The sequence below is a fragment of the Chiloscyllium punctatum genome, chromosome 8, assembly GCF_047496795.1.
Source record: "Chiloscyllium punctatum isolate Juve2018m chromosome 8, sChiPun1.3, whole genome shotgun sequence".
NCBI lineage: Eukaryota > Metazoa > Chordata > Chondrichthyes > Orectolobiformes > Hemiscylliidae > Chiloscyllium > Chiloscyllium punctatum.
In genome coordinates, this window is record NC_092746.1 from 31,318,912 (window position 1) to 31,342,837 (window position 23,926).

Sequence of the window (23,926 nt, forward strand, 5' to 3'; positions counted from 1 at the left end):
ACACCTCCAACTTTTCCTAAGTGTTGGATGAGTTAAACATAGTTGGGGCAGGAGGGGCGCGGGGTAGGGGGAGGGGGCGGATACATCACTTCGCAATAAAGCAATGTACAAATTTAAGCGCACTTTGAAAAATAATGTCAATTACAACAAAAGATTTAACAGTACATGTGCGCAAGTAGAAACTGCCACGTAATTCTGCAGTTCGATTGTACGGATCTAGAAAAGTCCAATAAGTTGTTGTACAGTTTATTGCATTTTCTATCTTTCAGTTTGTGCGTGTGCCGTCTGAACACCACCCCCCCCCCCCCCCCGCCCCGCATCCGCTATAAATTTTGCTTGCACCTGTGGTTCAAATGTTCAAAGCTGTAATTATTATATATAATTAGATGTCACACTTATGATATAACGCGTAGAGTTCTATGCCATCGGGAACTTGTTGAAAGGGTCAGACAGGGATAAAGCTTGAGGTGAGAAACAGTTGGAAACAATGCAATCGTTCACCAAAATCGATCACAATCGATTGTTCCGACGAGAAACAATGTTTTAACGACGATTGTATTTTCTCACAACACTCAAGGTTGCGGCTGGCTTGTCACACTGATTTACGGCCACTCAGCTCAATTCTTTGGCAGGAGCGTGCACCTACATTTTTTTGTGTGTGTGTGTGTCTCATGCTTTACATATTTTTTCTCTCTCTTCGCGGACCTGTTTTCGAACAGCTTATGTTGATGTTTTGCTAAGTTGAAAAGGCGGATTCGGCGTCTCCTTTTATTGCTGGTTTACTTGCTGTTTCTGAAAGGTAAGCACGCCGTTTACCCATGTACTTGTCAGCTGTTCTGAAACAAGCTTGAACCACACATGTTTGAGCAAATAAGATCATTGACAGGAGCACGAACGGGAGAAGTAAAACAAATAAGATGGGGCTAATTTAGGGGAAATATCAATTATATACGTTTTAATCCATATATTTATTATATATGTATCATTAAAGAGGTCGGGAAGGCAAAGTTAATTCTTTTATTTGTTAAACGGAGTTCCCTCCTTTTCCCACCCCTTCCTCCTTCTGGGCCGTCCAGTCACGCCTTCTCAACATGCTAAAATCATCACCATCAGCAAGCTCAAATAAACATGGCATTCATTTTCATGAACACGATCGTTTCAACAAAGGCTTAGCAGAGCTTCTTTGAAATATCCAGATATTAAATATTGAAACAGAATCCAAACGCGTTCGGTAAACTGTGAAAACCCAACTTGAAACCGCTTTCTAGAAACGCTTGCGTCCCCGCACACGCTTTGACCTGGGCATCCTTTCGACTTCCTTCATTGTCATTTGTGGATTTTAAGAACAAAAAAATCGGCAGGCGATTGAGTACCTCAGAGAGACTTCAACGGCGGAATTGGTTTAGTGCAGAGCTTTAAAGCGACGCCTGCTTTGCATTTTCGTTTTAACAGGTCGTGGAGAGCGAGGGAGAGAGAGAGAGAGAAACGGTCAAACGAGTCAAAACAAGGAGACCTCACTAAGCGATTACTTCCGTGGAACTTGAAGTCAAGCACCATTTCAGAGAAAGGAGATTTTCTCCAGAGGGGACTCAGGTCAGGATGAGATCAGATTGGTGACGCTCTGACATAATGTTACTGATCTGGTGAAATTTCTGTTTTGTTTTTGGTTTGGAGGTGGGGGAGGCTGCTAAATACTGAAGGGCTCAAAACAACAAGAATAGGAACGAATGAAGCGCCCAAGCACAACAGAAAAGCAACGGCTTTCACTCGGGACAAGTGGCTCAGGTCATATTTATTTAAGGTATATCAGAACAACATTGGAAAGGCAGCGATTTGTTTCGCCTTCAACACACACTCACAAACACGTCTATAAAACACTAACTGGTGAAACGTTTGTAAGAAAGGCTTGCTGCTTTAAGTGGAAAGAAAGGGGAACAAGGAACGAAAGCCCATGGAGGCTTCAAGTGGTGGTGGTTGAGGTAGAAGACAAGCATGAGATCAAGGGCAGCTAGAGGCGCGTTTGGAATACAAGGTGCCGGTGCACTGGGAGCCCGTGTCAGCTGAGCTGGTCTCTGCGCTGCGAGCCCCGGCCGGCGGCACGCCAGCGTTCCGCTGGTGGCCCCGACCGCTGTCAACTTGCCCTTCCCGTCCCACCGTGAAGAACGCCGCGAATCCCCCCCCCCCAAACTGCGCGCTGCCCTGCCCTGCCCCAGCCCCAGCCCCACTCCGCTGTGAGTTACGCCGCGCTCTCCGCTCCTTGCTCCGCTGTGAGCTCCGCTCCTGTTGATGAGCGGAGTGGAAGTGTGGCGCCTGACGTCACAAAGCGCAGTGTCACGGCGCCCGCGACGCTGATTGGCTGCCGGAGGCTTAGCGGTACTTCAAAGGCGAGAGACGCTACAATTGTGGTTGAATGGGCGGAACTGATCATTGTATTGCACACCTAAAAAAAGTGCTCTGATTTATAAATAATAATAAAAAAAAGGGATCCTCTGAGGAGGGCAGTTTTTTTGTGATGGCAACTTCACTTCTGGGGGTGAGTCTAAGGATTTTCTTGCTGGTTTAATTAGCTCTTTGTTGTTGGATCGAGGTGGTTAAAAAAGTCCCAGTCAAGGGAGGACTATCAGTCTCCTGTTGAGTTTTTTTTTATAAAGCAAGAGGTAAAAGAAGGGCCGAGTCACTTTTTAGTTTGGCACCGCTCTGAGGGCATTTGCACCAACTTCCTCTAAACGCGATCCCACGGAGAGGCAAAGGGAGGCCTTTTTTGTACATTTCAGCAGAGTTACCTGTGAATTTTTTTTTAAATTGCCTTCTGATTTATCCTTGCGATCCTGCAGGTTCTACAGGTATGTTAGTTCTATTCTTTCTGATGCAGTTTGTCGAGTTGGATGAGGCCCAATTCTGTGCTAAATCTTGAAGTTTGCCTAATGTTAAGAACGACTAACTTGTTAAAAAAAAACTGCTTTCGTTGGGATCTTCATCAAGTTGCCTTAACGCGTTTAACTGCCACTTTTTTTCGCTTCTAACTTTAAGGACTTGATCGTATTTGAACGAACGGTTGCAACTTTTAAGCCTGGCGGTGTCACGGCTGGCTTTGTAAGATCATTGCTGTGTTGATGTGCTAGTATCCAACCGAGCTTTATCGCAACTGTGTGTATTGTTGTGTTCCCCCCACCACCACCCCCCAACCCCCCGTTTGCAGGAAGAGCCGAGGCTAGGATCAACTCCTCTAGCGATGTTGGCCGCTACGTGCAATAAAATCGGCAGCCCGAGCCCGTCCCCGTCTCTGTCGGACAACGCGTCTTTCGGGAAAGGCTTCCACCCTTGGAAAAGATCCGTCTCCAGTTGCAACAGCGGCTCCAGCCTCTCAGGCTTCGGGGCGAGGAACGGCGCAGGACTGTCCGACTCGTTCAGCGTCAGCTGCTCCTCGGGAGGCGGCGGCGGGAGCGGCGGAGGGGGCGGCGGAGGGCCAGGAGGCAGCAGCGCTTTCTCGCTCACCTCCAACCCGGCTTCCAGCTCGCCGTTTGGCAACGAGTACTCGGTGTTTCCGTCGGCGAGCAGCAGCGGCGGCGGCTCCCAGGACGCCGGGCAGCCGGTCTTCATCTCCAAGGTGCACACCACGGTGGACACGCTGCCCAACAGTCTGCAGGGCATCTACCCGCGGGTGGGCATGGCGCACCCGTACGAGCCCTGGTTCAAGCCGTCGCACCCGGGCATCGCGGGCGAGGTGGGCGGCGGTGCCAGCGCCTGGTGGGACATGCACCCGGGCGCGGCGGGCTGGCTGGATGTGCAGAACCCGAGCGGGCCGCTCGCCTCGCCGCTGGGCGCCTACAACTCGGACTACCCGGCGCTTGGCCACTCGGCCTTCAGCACGGCGGCGGCTATCAGCGGCGGCTCGTCCCACCTGCTGGCGGCCGGGGGCCAGCACCTCATCGCCCAGGAGGGCTTCAAGCCGGTGCTGCCGCCGCCTTCCTCGTACCCGGAGCCCGCCCCGTCGCCGCTGGGCGGCAGCAACCCGGCGCTGGCGGCCGCCCCGGCCGGCTTGGGCTCCGCCGCCCGCGGCTCTTCGGCCCGTCGCTACTCGGGCCGGGCGACCTGCGACTGCCCCAACTGCCAGGAAGCGGAGCGCCTGGGCCCGGCCGGGGCCAGCCTGAGGAGGAAGGGGCTGCACAGCTGCCACATCCCGGGCTGCGGCAAGGTCTACGGCAAGACGTCGCACCTGAAGGCGCATCTCCGCTGGCACACCGGCGAGAGGCCGTTCGTCTGCAACTGGCTGTTCTGCGGCAAGCGCTTCACCCGCTCGGACGAGCTGCAGCGCCACCTCCGCACCCACACCGGCGAGAAGCGCTTCGCCTGCCCGGTCTGCAACAAGCGCTTCATGCGGAGCGACCACCTCAGCAAGCACGTCAAGACGCACCAGGCCAGCGGGCTGCCCGGAGCGGGAGCTGGGCCAGCCGCCACGGGGCCAGCCGGGGCTGCTCCCGCCGCCGCCGGGGCCACCAGCGGCGCCGCCGCCAGCGGCAGCAAGAAAGGCAGCGACACCGACAGCGAGCACAGCGTGCCCGGCTCCCCACGCTGCCCGTCCCCGGCCGAGCTGCTGCAGGCGGCAGCCCAGGGAGGCTCCGCCGCCGCCGCCCTCAACGGCCTGGATTGAAGCTGCGAGCGCACCGCCACAACCACCACCACAACAAAACATAGGGCTTTAACTTTGCAGCAGAGATTGACGTGTAAGTACAACTTCCAAACTTACGGGGAGAGCTCTGTGAGCGGGAAATCAGCGCCGCCGGACTCTGCTTTGCCCCAAGGCTGGGAGGCTGAGGACAGAAATAAAGAAGGCACGCATTTCAAACTCCCCTCCACCCCCCACCCTCCTCCACCTGGTTGTCTTTTCAGTCCCCTTTCCCCCCACCCCCCCCCCCCCCCCCGATTCTGTAAACCCCACTTGCAATGCAGTTTAAAACTTCTGATTTTGTTCACATCTCTGCGCACCCGTTTTCAATTTCCTTTCCAAACCCATTGCCGGGACCGTGCACTGGCATCGATGGTCTCTCACACACAGGCCCATACTGACTAGAAGTGAAGCATGTGTATGGCACGGTATGTTTTCGCCTCTGCACAGCGACTGTTCAATCGGCCACCTTTTTTTTGGTGGGGGGGGGGGGGGTGTCCAAAATCGAATATCTTGACTTCCGCAGTCGGGAAAGATTTCTCTCAATGCTTACCCATTTCCCAAATATCTTTTCATCCGATCAATATTCACTCAGGGTGAGAGGATCCGGGTTCTTTTTGTTTCTGTCCTCAACCGCCTGAAAAAGTTCCAACACTTGTAGCTGCAAGTGCAAATTCTGCTTGTGCAGGAGACGATTTGTATGTATAGTATTTTTTCGCGTGTAAATTCCTTGACGAGTATTTCAACATGTATATTAAGGTACTTATTCCTTTCGTTGTCAAAAACAAGAAATAAAATGACGGACTGATTTCAAATACGATTGACGGCGCCGTGTAGTGAAAATAATACGGATTACAAGTTTGTAAAATATCTGCAAGACTTTGTAAAACTGTGGTCAGAATTAAGAATAGTTAATTATTAAATAATTACTCCACCAGTATCTAGGTGAGAGACGTTATTTGTCCAGGAGACGATTTGTATAGTATTTTCCTGTAAATTCTTCTGAAAAAAAAATTGAACATATATAAGGGTAAATTTAAGGGTTTTTTTTTAGTTGTTGTCAAGATAAGTTACAGTGATATGTCGCTGCAGAATTCAGTGCGATTTTTCTGAACTTATATATCTTCTATATCCAGAACGCACTTTGAGAACTTTATTTCTTCTTTTTATTTTGGAATTGTGTAAAAAGAAAATCTAATAGAATGAAGCAGACGATGTTTGGTAAATGTTGAATGGCTTTTTATTTTATTTAATGGAGCATGTATCGACTTCTTTGCATATACTGGCAGTCAGATAGTTTAAAGGCAAATTTCGCATATATTTCGTAACAAGTGGGTTTTGCAGGAGACCCCGAGTTATAGAATAAATCCTGGAGTAGATCTGACCGGTTGTCTGCGTGGATCTGATTTTTTTTTAAAAAGAAAAAAATATTTAAACGATCATTTAAACTGGAAAATATAGGAGAAGATCTTTAAATAAACCACTCTATGACGACAAAACTTGTAAAGTACAATTAGGTACACCTCTTAGAGTAACCCAGCGCTATTAACAGGTCGAAAGACACAGAGAGTACTATAGGGTTTTGAACTCTGTCATGTTCTGGGCACTTTTGAAGTGTTAAATTCTCTCCACTCGAGAGTAATTGTCCTGAGGCTGTATTTAATACATTTTCTTTGTATCTCGGCACAGACATGGAATTAATTGTACCTGAAATGTGTGTATCAAAATAAAATAATATATGTACAGCAATCCTCAACGATCAAGCGATATTTTAGGCATAATTTTACAAAAGATCATTTTTTTAATATAATGAGACGTGAAATAACCTGCTTGTCTTTTCAGCACCTTTGTGTTTTATTTGAGTGATGTTTGCAGCTCCTGGTTTACAAGCTGTTGGGATGGACTGTATGAAATAATACTACGATCGAAACGCTCCAAGAATGATTTCAATTCAGACCGAAGCTTTGCACTTTGTTTTGGTTCCAATGAGCTATGGGAAGAGACCCGGAATATGGATTGACAGAAGCAAAGCAAATACCTTCAGCAGAAATGCGAAATACATTACTGTACGTTTATTCATCCTATTGTTGTGGTTTAGCAAACATCCCGAAGGGGGAAAAAATCAACTCTGAGTATCGTCTGCACGTCGAGTCAACTTGATTAGAGAAAACAAATCTTCAGAACTAATGCTATAACTTATTTCGACATTCCAGTTAAAATTGTTTTTGTTGTTGTGGGGTGCTGGGGATGGGGGAGTGGGGGGGGGGGGTGGTGGCAGGGAGGGGTTGACTTTGTAAGCAACGCTTTTCCTTTTAATTTGCTGCAGGAAAACTGTATACATTAACATGAGGCATTTGTATGTTAAACGTCCCCAGAGCTATCTCAAATGACGAGGCTGCATTGCAAGCATCACCCGTTGCTATCAAAGGGGGGCTGCTAAGTTCAAAAGCCTTGTGTATGCGTGTGGAACATTTCAAAGGCATGAGACGATGCGCGGAAGTGATTTGACTATCGTTAACTCCCGTTGTAAAAGACTCAAGGAGCGATCGGCGGGCATTACAACGCTCATTGTGCCGTTTAGATAAAGATACTGCCGCAGTAATTGCCAATTAACTAGTAGCGATGGGATTTGGCCTTTAGAGGCTCAGTTATAATCGCACACATTTCATGTCACGATAAATTAAGGACATTTACAGAAAGGTGTAGAAAAGTTGTAAAGTCGGACCAATTTAAATTGTTTCTCGCTCTCACTCTTAGGTGTACGTCTATTTTAATTTTCTAATTAAATGATTATACTGTCCGGGCCACGGTGCAAACAAAGGAATATTCTCTCTGGTCTGGACTTATGCACACGACTCATTACAATAAAAATGAAGAGAATCATAAAATATACCCAGTTCACCTTTTCGTCTTTTGTTCCCACCCAGAATCCCACCGGGGGCCGGGTCGGGTTCCAAACAAATGTAGCCTGTTTGACAATGTTTGTGGTGCCAGACCTCATTGCTGCCCCTTCCTTTTGGAATGTGCCGTTTTCCGAGGCGTTTAATCCCTGTCCAAGTATAAAACATCGATCGTGTTTTTCATTGGTTTTGAGAGTGTTTCAAAGCGACCTCATCGTACAGCATGCCCCTGCAATTATTTTTCTTTCTTATGAATTATTTGAAATTGTTCAGGCTATGTTTTGTGACACGTTCAATCGAATTCAAAGCTCATTATACTGTAATATAAGGTGTGTATAGAGACGGGTGCAGAGATAGTAGAAAGTAAACGGTTTCTTATGTGCTTTGAGACCAAAGGTTGCAGATCACAGCTCACAGATCAAGGCAAGGCTGAGATCACTGTTGGCCTTTGGGTCAACCTGTTGTCCATCAACAAGTAAAGTCCCGACTAGTGGACAATGTACAGCCTTTCTTCTGGAGAGGTCACTTAATGCAAGCACTTTGAAATCGTCCTGTGATTAAAATTACCTCACAAAGCAGCCGTGATAGAGACTTAAAGCATCAATGTAACTGCACAGCCTCAAACTCTACGATTTTCACTGGAGTTTCCCTTCAACTTGTGTAGACTGAACGGCCTGTTTTACGCAGTAAACTTGGCAAAGTTCACTTCACCGTTGTGGCTCCTGATTTCAAAAAAACTGTGAAAGCTGGTTCCACTGAGAGGGGTTAATGATGCAGTTTGCGGGAAGCGACTTGCGACGCTAAGATGTTGTATAGGACAGAGCGAGCCATTTATTGCTGAGGCTAAGAGGGGTGCTGGTGGTGTGGGAGAGTGGCTCGCCTTAAAATAATTGGCACGGTCAACGAAGACGGGCAAAATAGGGCCAAATCTCAGTTTTATTTTTCTTTAAATCGCTAAATATTGGTTTATCTACTCACTGTTTTGCTTGAAAGACGAGTTCCAAATTTAGTTTTTCTTCTCCCCCCTCAATCGACATTTCCTTCATTTGAAACAGTGATTCCCTGTGATATTGAAGTCCCAGGATTGTGTGTTGGGAAAAGGGGTGGGTAGTGTGGATCGTCACACCTTTTGGGAAACTATTGTAATCCAAGTTTTCAAATCGCCGAACAAATTGTAGCAGGTACGATACAAATACGTGTTACATTCAAAAGCCGTTAAGTTTGATCATAAATCTGCGTAATTTTGTAAGGGCAAAAAAAAATCAAAATGGAAAGGTTGCGATTCGATTTATTTCCGACTCTTTCTCTTCCATATCAAGCGAGAGCTTTTGTTTCCCCATTCAAAGTTTCCAATGACAAACTTCAGGTGCAAGTTTCTTTGGGGAAAGTGAAATATTTGCAAAAGTGAACTTGAAGGTGCGGAAACCTATAAAGCAACTTCTGTTAGTTTACAGTTCGAATTGAAATAAGTGGTGTTGAAGCGCTCACATAGACAGAAAGCTTTCTCTTAAATTGAGCCTGTCATTTTATTTTGCCGAGTTTACACAGTAACGTTGATTTTTTTTTAAAAAAGAAAAAACTCAGATTCTTGCGAGATCCGAATTTCCACTTCAATGCTTTTGGCCGGGCATTAGCGTCATCAAAAGGAAAACATCTTCCCCAAAATTAGATGAAAGTGGATACTTGGACGCAAAACAATGGGAATTTGCGCCTTCTTTCGGCAAATGCATCAAACTGATCTCCACTAATTATTTATAATGGTCCAATTTAGTCGAAACGCAAATGGTTTGAAACCATTTTCAGTCATTGCGCCAATCAGTACCAGCAGACTATAAACTGCTCCAGAGAAAGCTTTCGTGCTATTAAGCGTTTATTAGGGCACCAGAAACATACAAAGAACCGCAACGATTTATAGCGAAATAACTGACGCAAAGCTCAAGCAACATGTGCATTTCGATCCTGCACGCTTGGCTTGGGATGCATAAAATTTGAAGAACTGTACTGAATGGGTGATGTTTGTTCAGGTAGGTTTAGCTGGGGAAAATGGCCATATTTCAGTTCTGTTGATTTTTCTCAACAAATAGCAGGTTCGATTTTTGTTCACTCATTGATTTTTTTTCAGCACCTCCAATACGTTAAAAGTTGCGTATAGCTTGTTTCAAGAAAATAAAATGGAGATTGCTTGAAGTTTAACATAAAACGCCTGATGGGTTTGTGCACAGTCATGGTTCTTGTCTCTCTACCCTGGCTGGACAGCGTCACCTCGCGGTTCTATCGGAATCCTACAGCCACACTCTCCCGGGTCTGCGTGCACCTGCCTCCCAGACACCCTGAGTTTGCAGGTTGTGCAGTGATTGTGTATTTTAAGGAACATCGTGTCTGCGTGAACGTTCTGCATTGTTCGAAGTATGTTTAAAAAAAATAACTCGGAAGTTCTGGAGATACTGCCAGGCAGCAGGTCTGACAGTCTCTGTAGAGCGAGAAAATGATTTAAAGTTTCTAGCCTGATAGGACTTCTTCAGTTCCCCCCAAAAAGGGTCAGATCGGAGTCGAAATGTTTCAACCGTTTCTCTCTGCACAGATGTTGCCAGAGCCGTCGAGGTTCTCCAGCACTTGTTTTAAATTTCAGATTTCCAGCGTTTTTCTCTTAACTTCTGCATGGTTTGTTTAAACTTTACAAGAGAAAACAAAATATGTCCCGGGAACATCTGTGTACCCCTTACTTTATCCTTTGAAATGACGGTTTAAGTCTTTCAGTACATGAACAAAAAAAAAGCTTTAATGCGTTTATTTCGGCTGGTTTCCAAAAAAAAATTCATAATTTCAGAGGATGTTGGAATAAAAAGTCGAGATTTGAGGTTTTGGATAGAAGTATTGTCGCAGTATGATAAGATAAAATCTGCTAAATAAAGTTTAATGCATTAAATGACCAGAAAAATGCACACACTACTGGGACACTTCGAAATTTTTTTACCGTTTTGTCAGACTTTTTTTGTTGATTTGCAGGAGTACTGAAAGACCCGGAACAATGCACAAAGATAGACCGATTTGCTCAATTCTTATTGTCTCATTCTTTAAAATGGTATCTTTTCGATAGTGTATGAAAATATTTATATTGCAAAAATGGCAGGTTCGAAATTATTGCTTGTTGTAACTTGTTTGTAAGGACACATGCAAGCTGATTAACAGTGGAGCATTACCCACCCTTGTCGACACATTGTAGGCTGTAGTTATACAACAGACCGAAATATGAAGTGTGTTGACCCAGAGTTTTACTGTTCTTCGGATAATACTTCATGTTGCGGTGATGTTGGTATAGGTGAGTTTGCACCCATGTTGAGACGCATGCACACACATTATAGCTTAGTATAGGCTATTTTTTTAAATTTGAGGCATAGCAGACGAAAGTATTAACTCTCCTCTGATGTAAAAAAAAGATTCGTACAGTGATGCAAATACGTACATGATATCCAAACTGAACTAATTTAAAAATCAGGGTTTGTTTTCCCGTTACTGTTCGTTTGATCGACGTACATTTCGAATCTGATGATTGTCTTTATTCATGCACAGTCAAATATAATTCATATCCACAATTCTACTTCTGAAATTGTACCGCTCACCATCAATCTTTCATACTTGAATCTGAGTTAACATAGCCAGAAAAATGGAAACGAATTGACGGCAAACATTTTAGATGTCAGCAGATTACTGTCCAATGGTTTGATTTAACTGATCCATGATTAAACCTATTATATTTAGGATCATTCTCCCTCAAACTTTGCGAATTTCTGAACTTATAAAGACGAATTGCTAATTAATTATGTTAAAGATTTCAGATCAAATTTAATCTTCTTTGAAAATGCTAATGAATTTTTTTGGAGTTTGTGACTGGTCCAGAATGTCAGAAAAGCAAGTACAATGTTTTTGCATTGTTTTTATCAGACTGTTTTCTTCGTGAATTATATATTTTACAACAGTTTTCGTAAATTACTGCAAAAAATATTAATCCTATTTTCCAGTACAAGTCAAAGCAAAACAAACAGTAAAATTAAAACGATCAATTGTAGAAATCTACATATTAGAATAACTTTCGTTGTTTATGTATTATTATTTGAACTGTTTTAGTCCCATATACTTTCTGCTCTCGTCTATATGTTACACAGTCTTTATCTTTTATTTCTGAAATGCTGTGCCAAATGAGGTAAATGTGAATATAAGAGATAAAGGAAGATGTAGGAATTGAAAATCTAAAATAAGAGCAAAAAACACAAATCACACAGATCTGTCAGAATTTGCCAATATCGTATCATTCAAAGTTAACCATGAAAAATAACTTATATTCTTCCTTCCCTGATGTTATTAGGTCTGCTGACTTCATGAGAGATTTGACAGAAAGAAATATTTTGTGATATGTTTAATTTTTGCTTTCACCGTGAAACTTACTTTGTTTGTAAGAGAAATTGAACTTTAATAATTACTCAATAGTAACTCAGATGTGATTTATACTGATGCAATAAATGTAGACTTACAAAGTTGGCAGATGTTCACCCAAAAATCTGTTAGTTAAGCATAAAACTCAAAGAGAATGTAAGGCAAATCTCAGAAATGTATAAAAATGGGTCAAAGAGTCAAAAAAGTTAGGAGAAATATGTCAGAATGGGATGGAGGTCTGTGTGAGCTGATTTAAGGGTTAATCTTGGGACTGAATCTGTTTTATTGTCAAGAAGTCAAAATCTTGCCATGATTTAATGTCAAGAAGTCAAAATAAATTGGTCAAAATTACAGATTATATCAAACTAGGAAAAAAGTTAGAATTGGAGCAGAAAACTTAAACATTACAGTTCAGCATAATGTATAAGTGGATAGGTTGATGACAATCAAATTTAATACTGAACTTTCGAAAGTACCACCAATTTGAAGGGAAAAGTTGTGATGTATATGCTTTGTAAATGGTTGTGATAGAACTAAAGTTAGAATTGAAAGAGACCTCATGGTTTGGATAAAATTGATGCTGAACATGTAGAATTACATCATTAATTACCAAAGGCAAGAGAACACTATCTTTGATAACTGATCAGCCCATATCTTAAGTATCATGTCTGATCCTGATTGTCCAGTCACAATGAGGACAGTTTAGAACTGGAGGCAGTGTATAGAACAGCAACGGCGCTGATTCCCAGATCCCTCGAGTTAAAATCTTAAGTTTGTGTGTAAGGCTAGAGAAGTATTTTCTTTTCAGCTTGAAAAGTCAGCATTTAAGAGGTGATCACTGAGCATTAAAGATAACAATAGGAATCTGGAAGTTTACTTTAAAGTTCGTAATGAGTAGATAAAGTAGTCTTTAGCAGTAGGACAGAACAAGTGAGGATAAATCAGCAGCCCATTTTAAACCGTACATATTTTTATTTTATTTTCAGTGGCTTTATGGAAAGTAGCAGGGAGTAAGACAGACTGGTGATTTGCTATCACTTTACCCACTGAAATCCAATTTCATGGTCATAGATTTAAATCAGGAAAGACAAATTTAATAGTGATGTCAATAAGTTTATTTTCAAACCAGAAATGATAAACTGGAAGTAGAAACATTGAAATATTTGAAGAAGCAATTAGATGCCGTACTTGTGTGAATTTTGAAACTTTTTCACTTTTTGAGTTAAGATAGGCTAAATTAACTTCCAGGCACATAATAGAAAGAGTACTGATTATAGTCTTGAAACTGTTTAAGCAAAATAAATAGAGACTAAACAACATTTGGAAATATAACTAATTATTCATTGAAAATCAATTACACATTTTTCACTGAAATGTAGGCATTGCTAAATTGAAATCAATCCTGCCATTAACACCATTTTTCATCTTCACCAATATGAATGATGTTCCAGATAATTTTTACAGCGATTACATTTCAGAGTGAAATGAAGATCTGGTGTAAGCATTATTTTTAAAATTCGATTTCTTGAGTCCATGTAAACTTTCCCAAAGAATGTCTAGTCAAGGTACTAAAACCAAGGTACTAGGTCTAAAAGTTATTAAATATACATAAGAACTTACATTTTAGTAATTTTACTTTACTCGAATCTGTATTATTTTTGCAATCATAGCCAAGCATAGAGCCATAGAGATGTACAGTATGGAAACACACCCTTCAGTCCAACCCATCCATGCCAACCAGATATCCCAACCTAATCTAGTCCCACCTCCCATCATCAGCCCATATCCCTCCAAACTCTTCCTATTCATATACCCATCCAAATGCCTCTTAAATTTTGCAATTGTACCAGCCTCCACCACATCCTCTGGCAGCTCATTCCATACCTGTACCACCCTCTGTGTGAAAAAGTTGCCCCGTCGGTCTCATTTATATCTTTCCCCTCTCACCCTAAACCTATGCCCTCTAGTTCTGGACTCCCCGATCACAGGGAAGAGACTTTGTCTATTTATCCTATCCATGCCCCTCATAATTTTGTAAACCTCTATAAGGTCACCCCTCAGCCTCAGACGCTCCAGGGAAAACAGCCCCAGCCAATTCAGCCCCTCCCTAAAGCTCAAATCCTCCAACCCTGGCAACAGCCTTGTAAACCTTTTCTGAACCCTTTCAAGTTTCACAACATCTTTCTGATAGGATCTTTGGAAAGTGGAATGAGGTGCCCAACAGGATATTGGATGCAAGACCTGACTAATTGAATTTTAAGCTTTTCGTACAAATAGAAAATTCAGTGGAAAGCTGCAGAATGCCATCTACTACATTTTTGAAACCTTGATAATGTAATACTTGACATAATTTTGTTATTTTCTTATGCTTAAAATGGTTCACCCTTATACTTATCAATTAACCTCTCACTTTAAATTGTATGGCTTAGTTTCTGCTGGAAAGATTTAAGATGATAAAGTGTTTGCTGACCTTCTTGTTATTGGGAGTGGCGATTAGGTTGGGTTGAATAAAAATCATTTCGGGAGGGCTAATAGAAATAGGAATCATTATATTGATAACATCACAGTGCATGAAGTAATGATGCACTTTTGTGCAATTTTCATTTCACTTCATACACATACTTGAAGATAACTAAAGAACATTAGCTACACACATTTTCATGACTGCCATATCTCTCTAATTAAGACTAACTTCTTTGCATTAATGTATGAGTTATCTAAGTTTCACAGAAGCTGTTACATCATTGTTACTGCTATAGGTACAAATGACACAATATATTTTACAACACAAGTAAATTAAAATAAATTGATAGGCTAAGTAATCATACCTGATTAGCAACTTTAATTTCCATTGTTTTGATTACATATTATGTGCAAACTAGCCCTTACAAGTACATTACTTAATGCTTTGTTTCCTTGCATCATTGCTCTATGTTATGAGTATTATTTTTGTGAGTGTTGTGAGTGATAGCAGAAAGCAAAAAGATATCTAGAAAATTTGATAATTAGGCAGATTTGATTAGGCTTATGGAGCAAGTTATTGACATGTATGTTGAGTGCTGATTTCCTGTGGAACTGGAAGATTGCTGGATCAAGTTTCCAGTTGGGACAATATTTGCACCACACAATAGGTAGGTACAAATAGAAGAGTGACGTTTGACTTGCAATGTGAATTCAAGTTATGTCTCTTCAGATGCTGCCAGATCTGCTAAGCATTTCCAGATTTCAAGTATTCACAGGATTTTGTTTTGATCACTAAAATAATGAAAATAGGTAGTTTTGATCGCCTCGAGGCATTAGAGAGAGATTGTCCAGAATTATCTTCTAATTGGTCTTGGATTTCCTTTTATTTCACCACTCTAAGGTGGTAAATCCTTGAAGGGTAAGGATTTCCTGGACATGATGCATAAGAAATCATTTCTCTATGAGCCAGGCTGGGTTAGTATTTGATCTTATTTAATGTTTTGAATGCTATAAAACCAGTGCTCTACAAATTTGCCAACATTGAATCTACTTAAAATAGACTTCTAGCACACAAATGAAGATGGTTAATTTTATTTTAGCCAAATAACAGCCATATAATGGTGCAAGTGCTGGAGTTCAAGGCCATTGCGATTTTTCAGTTATTTTGTTCTTTAAGGCACTATACTGACTGACTTTAGTTTTGTACCAAGATAAAATTACATTGATGAAAGTGTTTTGGATGAGCTCTTAAATGAAATGATGTCTTGAAGAAGACAGAGAATTCTCCCCAATGACCTGAGCAATATCCCTCTGCCAACATCACTAAAATAGGTTATCTGATCATTAATCCTTTTCTGTTTTTGGAATCCTGCTGTAAGCAAATTGGCCATTGTGCTCCCTACATTGCAAAATAACCTATACTTAAAAGTATTTAATTGGCTATAAAGAGCTTTGGGATGTCTTGAAGTCAGGGAAGATACTATATGCTATATTTAGGGGGATGGTGTCATTGGCACAGTAATCTAGAGGCCCTGGGTAATATTCTGAATCCACAGCTTCAAATTCTACTATGGCTGCTGCTGGACTTTTGATTCAATTATTAATTTGGATGAAAGAAGGAACTGGTTTCTATAACAATGGCCATTGTTGATTGTCATGAAAACCCATCTGGTTCTCTGGTGATCCTTGGTGAGGAAATATGTCATCCTTATCTGGTCTGGTCTACATATGTCTACAGATCCACAGTAATGTGGTTGACTCTTAACTTCCCTCTGAAACGGCCTAGTAGAGAAGTCAATGCAAGGGTAACTAGGGATGGGTGCCAAATACTGGCCTTGCCAATGAGGTCCACATCCTGTGACAGAAAAGAAATGCATGTCCTTTCTTGCTTTTTTTAAATCTTGTAAAATAAAAGAATGCTTCCATGATGTGCTGAAACTATTAAGTGCATTCTGTTCTATATTTTCAGTGCTGTTCAAGCATTGACAGGCTTCCCGGATGTAACATTAACCTTTCAAACATAAATGATTGAAAAAGAAGCATTATAGTTCAGTGGTCCCTCCGTCATCTAAAAACTCAAGTGATCACAAATCGTTCAAGTTTCCATCTATTAAACTTTTGATATTGCTAACAAGTACTCATCTGGACCTGTAACTTTGGCCATATTAAGAATAGCATTCCAACGTGTGATTCTATGTAATGAGAAATGGTTTCTTTAATTCCCAGATGTATTTATTACACATGCTCTAGAATGTATTCACATCATTAGATGGGTTAATCACTGTAATTTCAATTGGTATCGTAAATGGCCATACATTTTCCTGGAACAATAATGTTGACATAAAAAATGCAAGGGGTGGATTACTATGTAATCTGAAAATTTCTTTTAACGGGCTAACACAGTACAAAGTAACACCCTCCTGTGATCACGTTACGTGTTTTACTGGCATAAGATGCAGTCAGACCACATTTTTCCACCTTTGCTGGGGTCTGGTAAGTTAAAAGCACTGAGAGAGAAAGAGAGAGAACATTTCCATTAACAGTAGATATTAAACCAGTCTGATGTTTTGAAGAACTGACAAAACATTTTAGGATTCTACCTATGTTAGAATATTTCTTTAAGCACTATTAAAGAGATCATCAAGTGACTGCACCAGGGGAAAGCATAGGTGAAAAGATAGAAATGGACTTAATCTTCTTGCAGTCATTTTAAAAGCACAAAGGAGGCACATCAAGAGTCCATTCGGCAGCAACATCCTACATTTAAAGTGCACATGAAAGGGAAATGAGCCAATATATCCTGAACCATTTTTTAGGCAACTCTGGCTGCTACTCAAAACACCTTGGGCTTTTTACAAATGTAAGTTATTGGCTAATGCCCAATTTTGTCCTGATCTGAGAAACTGGCTGTCCCAGAGAAGTGTAAGAACCAGCGGCATAAGAACCTTCCTTAGGTTCTCTGAATGACTAGCCATAAGTCACTAAACGTTAATCTTAGAACAAGGTAACACAGCATTATTATTGTGGATTGAGGCAGAGCGGAACTGCTTAATTCCTGATCACTCCTATCTCTATTGTTGCTTTACCCTCTAATCAACATTCTCACACCCATCACCTACTTTTTATATACAGTAGGCAAAGTCCACAGCCTAGTGTTGGTTTTATTCAATTAGTAAACATGCTAAGGAGATATTAAGTGTTGACAGATGACCTAATTAGTAATAATGAGGGCTGACCTTACTTTCTTTGTATCACATTAATTTAAGGTATAGAATCAGGTCAAACAGTATCTAAACTGCATTGGTCAAACTTCATTACAACAAATCTATTTGCAGATTTGGCGTTAGAGAACTTTTTTTTACAGCAGTAGACTTTGCTCTAGTTACTTAATTCAATTCAGACACCGAATGATTGTTAACTTAGTGTTTTCTTGCCATTCAGAGTGTGTGTGTGTGTGTGTGTGTGTGTGCACGTGTGTGTGTGTGTGTGCACGTGCGCGTGCGCGCGCACGTGTGTGTGACTCTGACAATGGAAACCTCACTAGTTAAGGGGATTCCAGCAGCATTGCATCCAAAATTGCTGCTGAAGCCAGGAGGAAGGCGAAGAATGCAAGGAAGATGTGTGTTAGACTACTGCTTGGGTTCTCTGACATTTCCTTGCAGGTGTTGCTGGAGGAAGCGATGGCCCAAAGAGGGTGTTCTATGGAAGTGAGGAAGAGGTTAACTGCACAGACTGAAGAAGTGTGAGTGGCCATTTTGGTTCCTAGTAGAAACAACTATGTGCCCCTAAGGATGTGGATTCCTTGTCACAAAATAGGTCCTCACTAGGTCAGGAAAGGTGATTAACTTTCTGATGTTAACCACCATTCTCCAACACCTTTGGCAGGCTCCACACAGCATTCTTCAAAACAACAACCATTCCGTTCCACACATTCCTCTCTCCCCAGGCACCTCCTGAAATCCCCATCTAAATAACTAATACTGACATTAACCCCCAACATTTAACATCTTACACCTATCCCTCACAGCCACTGTCCACAAAGGTTATCATTCATTCATCTACACTCTCAATTTAGAAGAGAGTGTATAATTTCAGGGAAATTGAATGAAGGTTGTGTAGGGAGAGTATTAGGCATCTTGAGTATTGCTGCATTGACTGCAGTGATGGATGATGTTCTGGAGATCAACGGGGATACAGAGTCCAAGGGCATTGATGGTAGAGAAGTGTCTCTATCTGAAAACTGAATTAGCTTTATAATCCCAGATGGCACATGGAATTCACTCATTTTGTTTTACCATCACTGCAAAGTCATATCAGAGGTATCATTGGATCCTATGGTGTGGAAGCTAAATCTTTCAGCCCATTGAGTTTGCACTGATCCTCTTGAAGAGCATCCCACCCGGACCCAACCCCCCACCCTATCCCCATAACCCTGCATTTCCCATGGCTAATCCACTTCACCTACATATCCCTGGACACTAATGACAGTTTAGCATGGCCAAACCATCTAACCTGCATATCTTTAGGTTGAATGAACATTAATATTGGCACAAAGTGGACTTTATTACCATTTATAAGTTCTAATCTGCATCTTTTATCTCTCACAGGTACTTTGAGAGGATCTGAAATGACAATAGGCTAAGAATTCCTCAGAAGAGGCTGCACATTTTGAAGATGCGTCATCACAGGCCTACATAAGTTCAGATACACATACCCTTGGTGGGAGCTACACCTTCATTATCATATGTTGAATTTCACACCTCATTAACAGGACCAAGTATGGCAGTGGAAAGTCTTCCTCGAAGCATACAGGACCTCCACTTTCTATTCAACCACCCGTAGATGATGATTCTTGGGTCATCTATGAGAAAGGAATTGATGGAGCAGAAATGGGAAACATGTTTTGTTTTTGTCAGCATTTCCATATGTCCCAACAATTGGTTGTTAGGAATATATATCATGTTCTCTCAATTGTCTATAATAAATGGAATACAGAGTATACTCAACCAACCATGCTTCAAAAAACCAGAAACTAATACCTGCTGTTAAATATCATTCCAAAATTGGGTGATAATTACTGAACCATCGTGAGTCGCTAGTAGTTATACTAACAATCAATTTAAGATAGTAGTTAAGCTTGTAATTCATGTAAAATTGCTAGAAATAGCATACCATCAAGCAGAGGGACTGATTCTCAGCAAATGAAAGGGATATGTTCAAGCCTTGTTCCTTTTTGAAATACATGGCAATATGGGCAGCTCATAGCTTTCCAAAGCTTTCTTTATGGCAATGCCTCAAGTAATCAGCATCCATTTTCTCCTGTGATATAAATTTGATATTCTTACATTTGTCCTGATAAATAAAAATGAAAAGCATCTGCAAAATAAGTCTCTTTTCAATGGTATTCAAATGATTGAATGTTAATGGCATTTTGTAAAATTGACAAAAATGCAACAAACACTTTAATTAAATTCTTCATGATCCTATCATCTATTTTGAATTCCAAATGGACAGAGTCTTCGCGAGAATAAAATGACCAGTTTGGAAGCTGAGCCAAAGGGTCTGAAAGCAATGGTTGATCTTTGGCTGTGGGAATGACTTTGTTGGGGGCAGGCCAGGGCAGATAGTTTATGGCAGAATAGCAAATGGCCTCCTACACCCAGATTAGCTGATGCATACCTTACTGAGGTGTTCACGACACTCCTCGGCAGCCAGTCAAGTGGCCACAGGAACCTTGGCCATGCCTGGCTCCTCCGAATTCTCACCTTCCCCGTCCTCATGGATTCACAGACACTTACAGTACAGAGGAGGCCATTCTGCTCACTATGTCCATGTCAGTCATCAAAGACCTCTCTGCATTAATCCCATTTTCCAGCTCTTGGCCAATGGTTCTAGAGGCTATGGCAATGCGAGTGAATATCTCAATACTGTTTAAATTTTATAAGAGTCTCTGATTCAATCGCTCTTTCAGCCAGTGATTTCCAGACGTTAACCACTTTCTGGATGGAAAAACAAACTCCTTTACTCTCCTCTATGCTCTCTGCCTCTTAAAAGTAAGCTTATGCCCTGATTCTGACCCCTACACTAACTTAAAAAGTGCTTTCATATCTGCCTCTTTCTATGCCCTTTATATTCTAATACACCTCTAACAGGGTTCCCTTCTCAACCTTCACTACTCTAAGGGAAAACGCCCCCAGTTGATCCAATCCTTCCTCCGAGCTCAAACCCTCCAGCCTAGGCAGCACCCGGTAAATCTCTTTTGCACCTTCTCCAGTGCAATCATATCCTAGAATGTGGTGACCACAACTACGACCAGAATTTTGTATCATTCCAGCATTCCTTTTCTGTTTGGCTGGAGAATTCCGAGTGGTTAGCAACTCCCTCTTCCTGCAGCTCCATGCCTGTCTTCACTGACATATTGTGAATGGCACAACAAACTGCAAATACTCTGTACATTCTTTCAGCTCCATACTGAAGGGCACTCCTATGTTTGCACAGACATCTGAATCATATCTTTAGGAATTGATGATGTCACTGCCCAGAGGCACAGGCTTATATTTGGTGGGCATAGGTTCAAATCTCACTGAGGAAGGCAATAGGATTTACATTCCATTAATAAATCTGGAATTTAAAGCTAGTCTCAGTATGGCAACTATAAAACTATTGCCAATTTTTGTAAAACACGTCCCACTCAGTAACTAGCCAATGAGTGACATCAGTCGTTATTGTCAAAAAGTGTGGTGCTGGAAAAGCACAGCCGATCAGGCAGCATCTGAGGAGCAAGAGAGACAACGTTTCGAGCATAAGCTCTTCATCAGCAATCATCGAAACATTGGCTTTCCTGCTCCTCAGATGCTGCCTGATAGGCTGTGCTTTTCCAGCATCACACTTGTTGACTCTGATCTCCAGTATCTGCAGTCCTCACTTTCTCCCAGTGAATTACACCAGTCTTACAGCAATGTGGTTGATATTAAATGTCCTCTGATGTGGCTCAGCAAGTTAACCAGTTTCAGGTACAAAGGTAAAGAGGAATGATACTGCAAGAGCCACTCAGCATTGACATAAGAACCAGAATCAAAAATGCTACATTCTTTCCTGTCAACTCTACAAATTTCTCCTTACTAAAATCTGAGGGTTTGTGCTAAAATTGGATGAGCTGTTCCGACGGTTTGCCATAATCATTACCTTTAATCCATACCAAACAGAAAATGTGCCAGATATCAACATCACCTTCGCTGTGTATGTCTTGTCACACTGGCAGGACAGACATATCTGAGGTGGCAGCACAGTTGTACACAGTCAGCAGGGAGTTGTCCTGGAGGCTTCAGTATTGACTCCAGTCATACGTTTCATGGTATCAAGTCAAATATGGGCAAGGAAACTTTCTGCTGAGTACCAACCATCATCCCTTTCAGCTGATGAATCTGTATTCCAGCAACTGGTGCACAGAGGATGGCAAAGACATGGAATGTACTTTGGGCAGGTACTTTAATGTTTACCAACAAGTGCCAAGTGACTTAAAACATTGAACAAGCTAAACAAGGAATTAGAAGATTAGAGCAACAGGGAGAGACTGAATAGGCTGGGTCTGTTTTCCCTGTTGTGTCAGAGGCTGAGGGCTGACCTTATACAGGTTTATAAAATCTTGAGGGGCATGGATAGAGCGAATAGCCAGGGGAGATAAAGTTGCAACTTTTTCCCTGCATAGGGGAGTCCAAAACTAGAGGGCATAGGTTTAAGGTGAGAGGGGAAAGATTTAAAAGAGACATAAGGGGCAACTTCTTCATGCAGAGGGTGGTGCATGTATGGAATGAGCTGCCAGAGGAAGTGGTGGAGGCTGGTACAATTGAGCATTTAAAAGGCATCTGAATGGAAGGATTTGGAGGGATATGGGCCAGGTGCTGGCAAATGGGACTAGATTAATGTAGGATATTTGATTGGTGCAGGTAAAAACAATGCCTGCAGATGCTGGAAACCAGATTTTGGGTTAGTGGTGCTGGAAGAGCACAGCAGTTCAGGCAGCATCCAAGGAGCAGCAAAATCGACGTTTCGATTTTGCTGCTCCTCGGATGCTGCCTGAACTGCTGTGTTCTTCCAGCACCACTAATCCAGTATTTGATTGGTGCAGATGAGTTGGACCAAAGAGCCTGTTTCTGTGCTATATAATGCCCTGACTCTATGACTGTAAGTGCTAAAGGACATTACTGCAACTAAATCTGTGACAGGTAGTGAGAAAACCAACAAAACTCCTCAACAATCTATCTGACACAGGTGTACCTGTAACCACTGCGCAGTCTTTGTTGAGATGAGATCCTGTCTTCAGATTGAGGATGGTATTGTACAATCCTTCTACTGTGCTTTGATGGTACAGATCATGGAACTCAAAACTTGGCATTCACGAGACAATGTGGCACATCAGCAGTATTAGAATTGTATTCAACCACAATCTGTAACCTCTGGCCTGGCATATTCCCACTTTACTATTGTCATCAAGCCAGGGGAACAATCTGATTCAATGAATTCAGAGTGCAGGAAAACTTGCCAGGCAGACCTAAATCTGAGGTGTGAACCTGATAAAGTTGCAACTTGAGGCAATTTGCACACCAGACAGAGGAAGCAGCATGTAATTGACAGAGCCAGGTGATCCCACAGCCTACAGATGAGATCGAAACTCTACCGACCTCCTACAACCAGACATGAATAGTGGGGGGTAATTGAAGAACTCGTCGGAAAAGAATTTCTACTAATATCACCATTGTCAATGATCGGGGAGCTAAACATGTCAATGCAATAGACAAGACCGAAGAATCTGCAAACTTCAGCCAGAAGTGATGAGTGGATGATCCTTCTTGGCCTCTTCCTGAGGTCAGCGTCACTGATATCAGTCTTAAGCTGATTCAATTTAGTCCACGTGATAACAAGAAATGGCTGAAGGCACTGGATACTGCAAAGGTTGAAGTTCCTGACAATAGTACTGAAGACTTATACTCCGTAAATATCCATATCACTAGCTAAGCTACACCTACATCAAGGTCAACTATGCAGCTAAGTAGAAATTTACTTAAGTATGTCCTATCCACAAAAAGAAGGACAAATCCAACCCAACCAAGTAGAGCCCTATTAGTTTACTCCATATCATAATCAAGTTGCTCAACAATAATCAGAAAAGTGACAACAACGTTGGGGTCCACCAGGCTGCTCAACTCCTGATCTCATTATAGCTTTAGTCCAAGCATAGTTAAAAGAACTGATTCCAATAAGAGAAGTGAGAATGATTGCTCTTGACATCCAGACAGCATTTAACTGGGTACAGAGTCAAAGAGCATGGACAAAGCCGAGTGCAATGGGAATCAGTGAGCAAGCTCTCCATTGGTTGGAGACATACCGACCACAAAGGTTGTTAGAGGTCAATAATTTGAGTCCAGGACATTGCTGCAGATGTTTTTCAGGGGTAGTGTTCTAAGCC

At 42.0% G+C, this 23,926-nt stretch overlaps 1 protein-coding gene across 5 annotated transcripts; it reads left to right on the forward strand.

Annotated features, from left to right (window-relative positions):
* Positions 1-450: 450 nt before the first annotated feature.
* LOC140480455 (transcription factor Sp8-like) lies at positions 451-19,828 on the forward strand. Of its 5 annotated transcripts, XR_011961299.1 has the most exons (4): positions 2,405-2,533; positions 3,200-4,724; positions 18,123-18,202; positions 19,068-19,828. XR_011961299.1 is itself a non-coding variant. In XM_072575329.1 (3 exons), exon 3 carries the CDS (start codon positions 3,233-3,235, stop codon positions 4,649-4,651), a length of 1,419 nt encoding a protein of 472 aa, XP_072431430.1. In that variant the 5' UTR covers positions 451-799; positions 1,453-1,593; positions 3,200-3,232; the 3' UTR covers positions 4,652-6,415. The 5 variants fall into 5 exon arrangements, 3 of the variants coding, with proteins under 3 accessions (XP_072431430.1, XP_072431427.1, XP_072431429.1); XM_072575329.1 differs by lacking the exons at positions 2,405-2,533; positions 18,123-18,202; positions 19,068-19,828 and adding exons at positions 451-799; positions 1,453-1,593 and having other exon boundaries at positions 3,200-6,415; XR_011961300.1 differs by lacking the exons at positions 18,123-18,202; positions 19,068-19,828 and adding an exon at positions 6,509-6,913.
* The last annotated feature ends 4,098 nt before the right edge of the window (positions 19,829-23,926 follow it).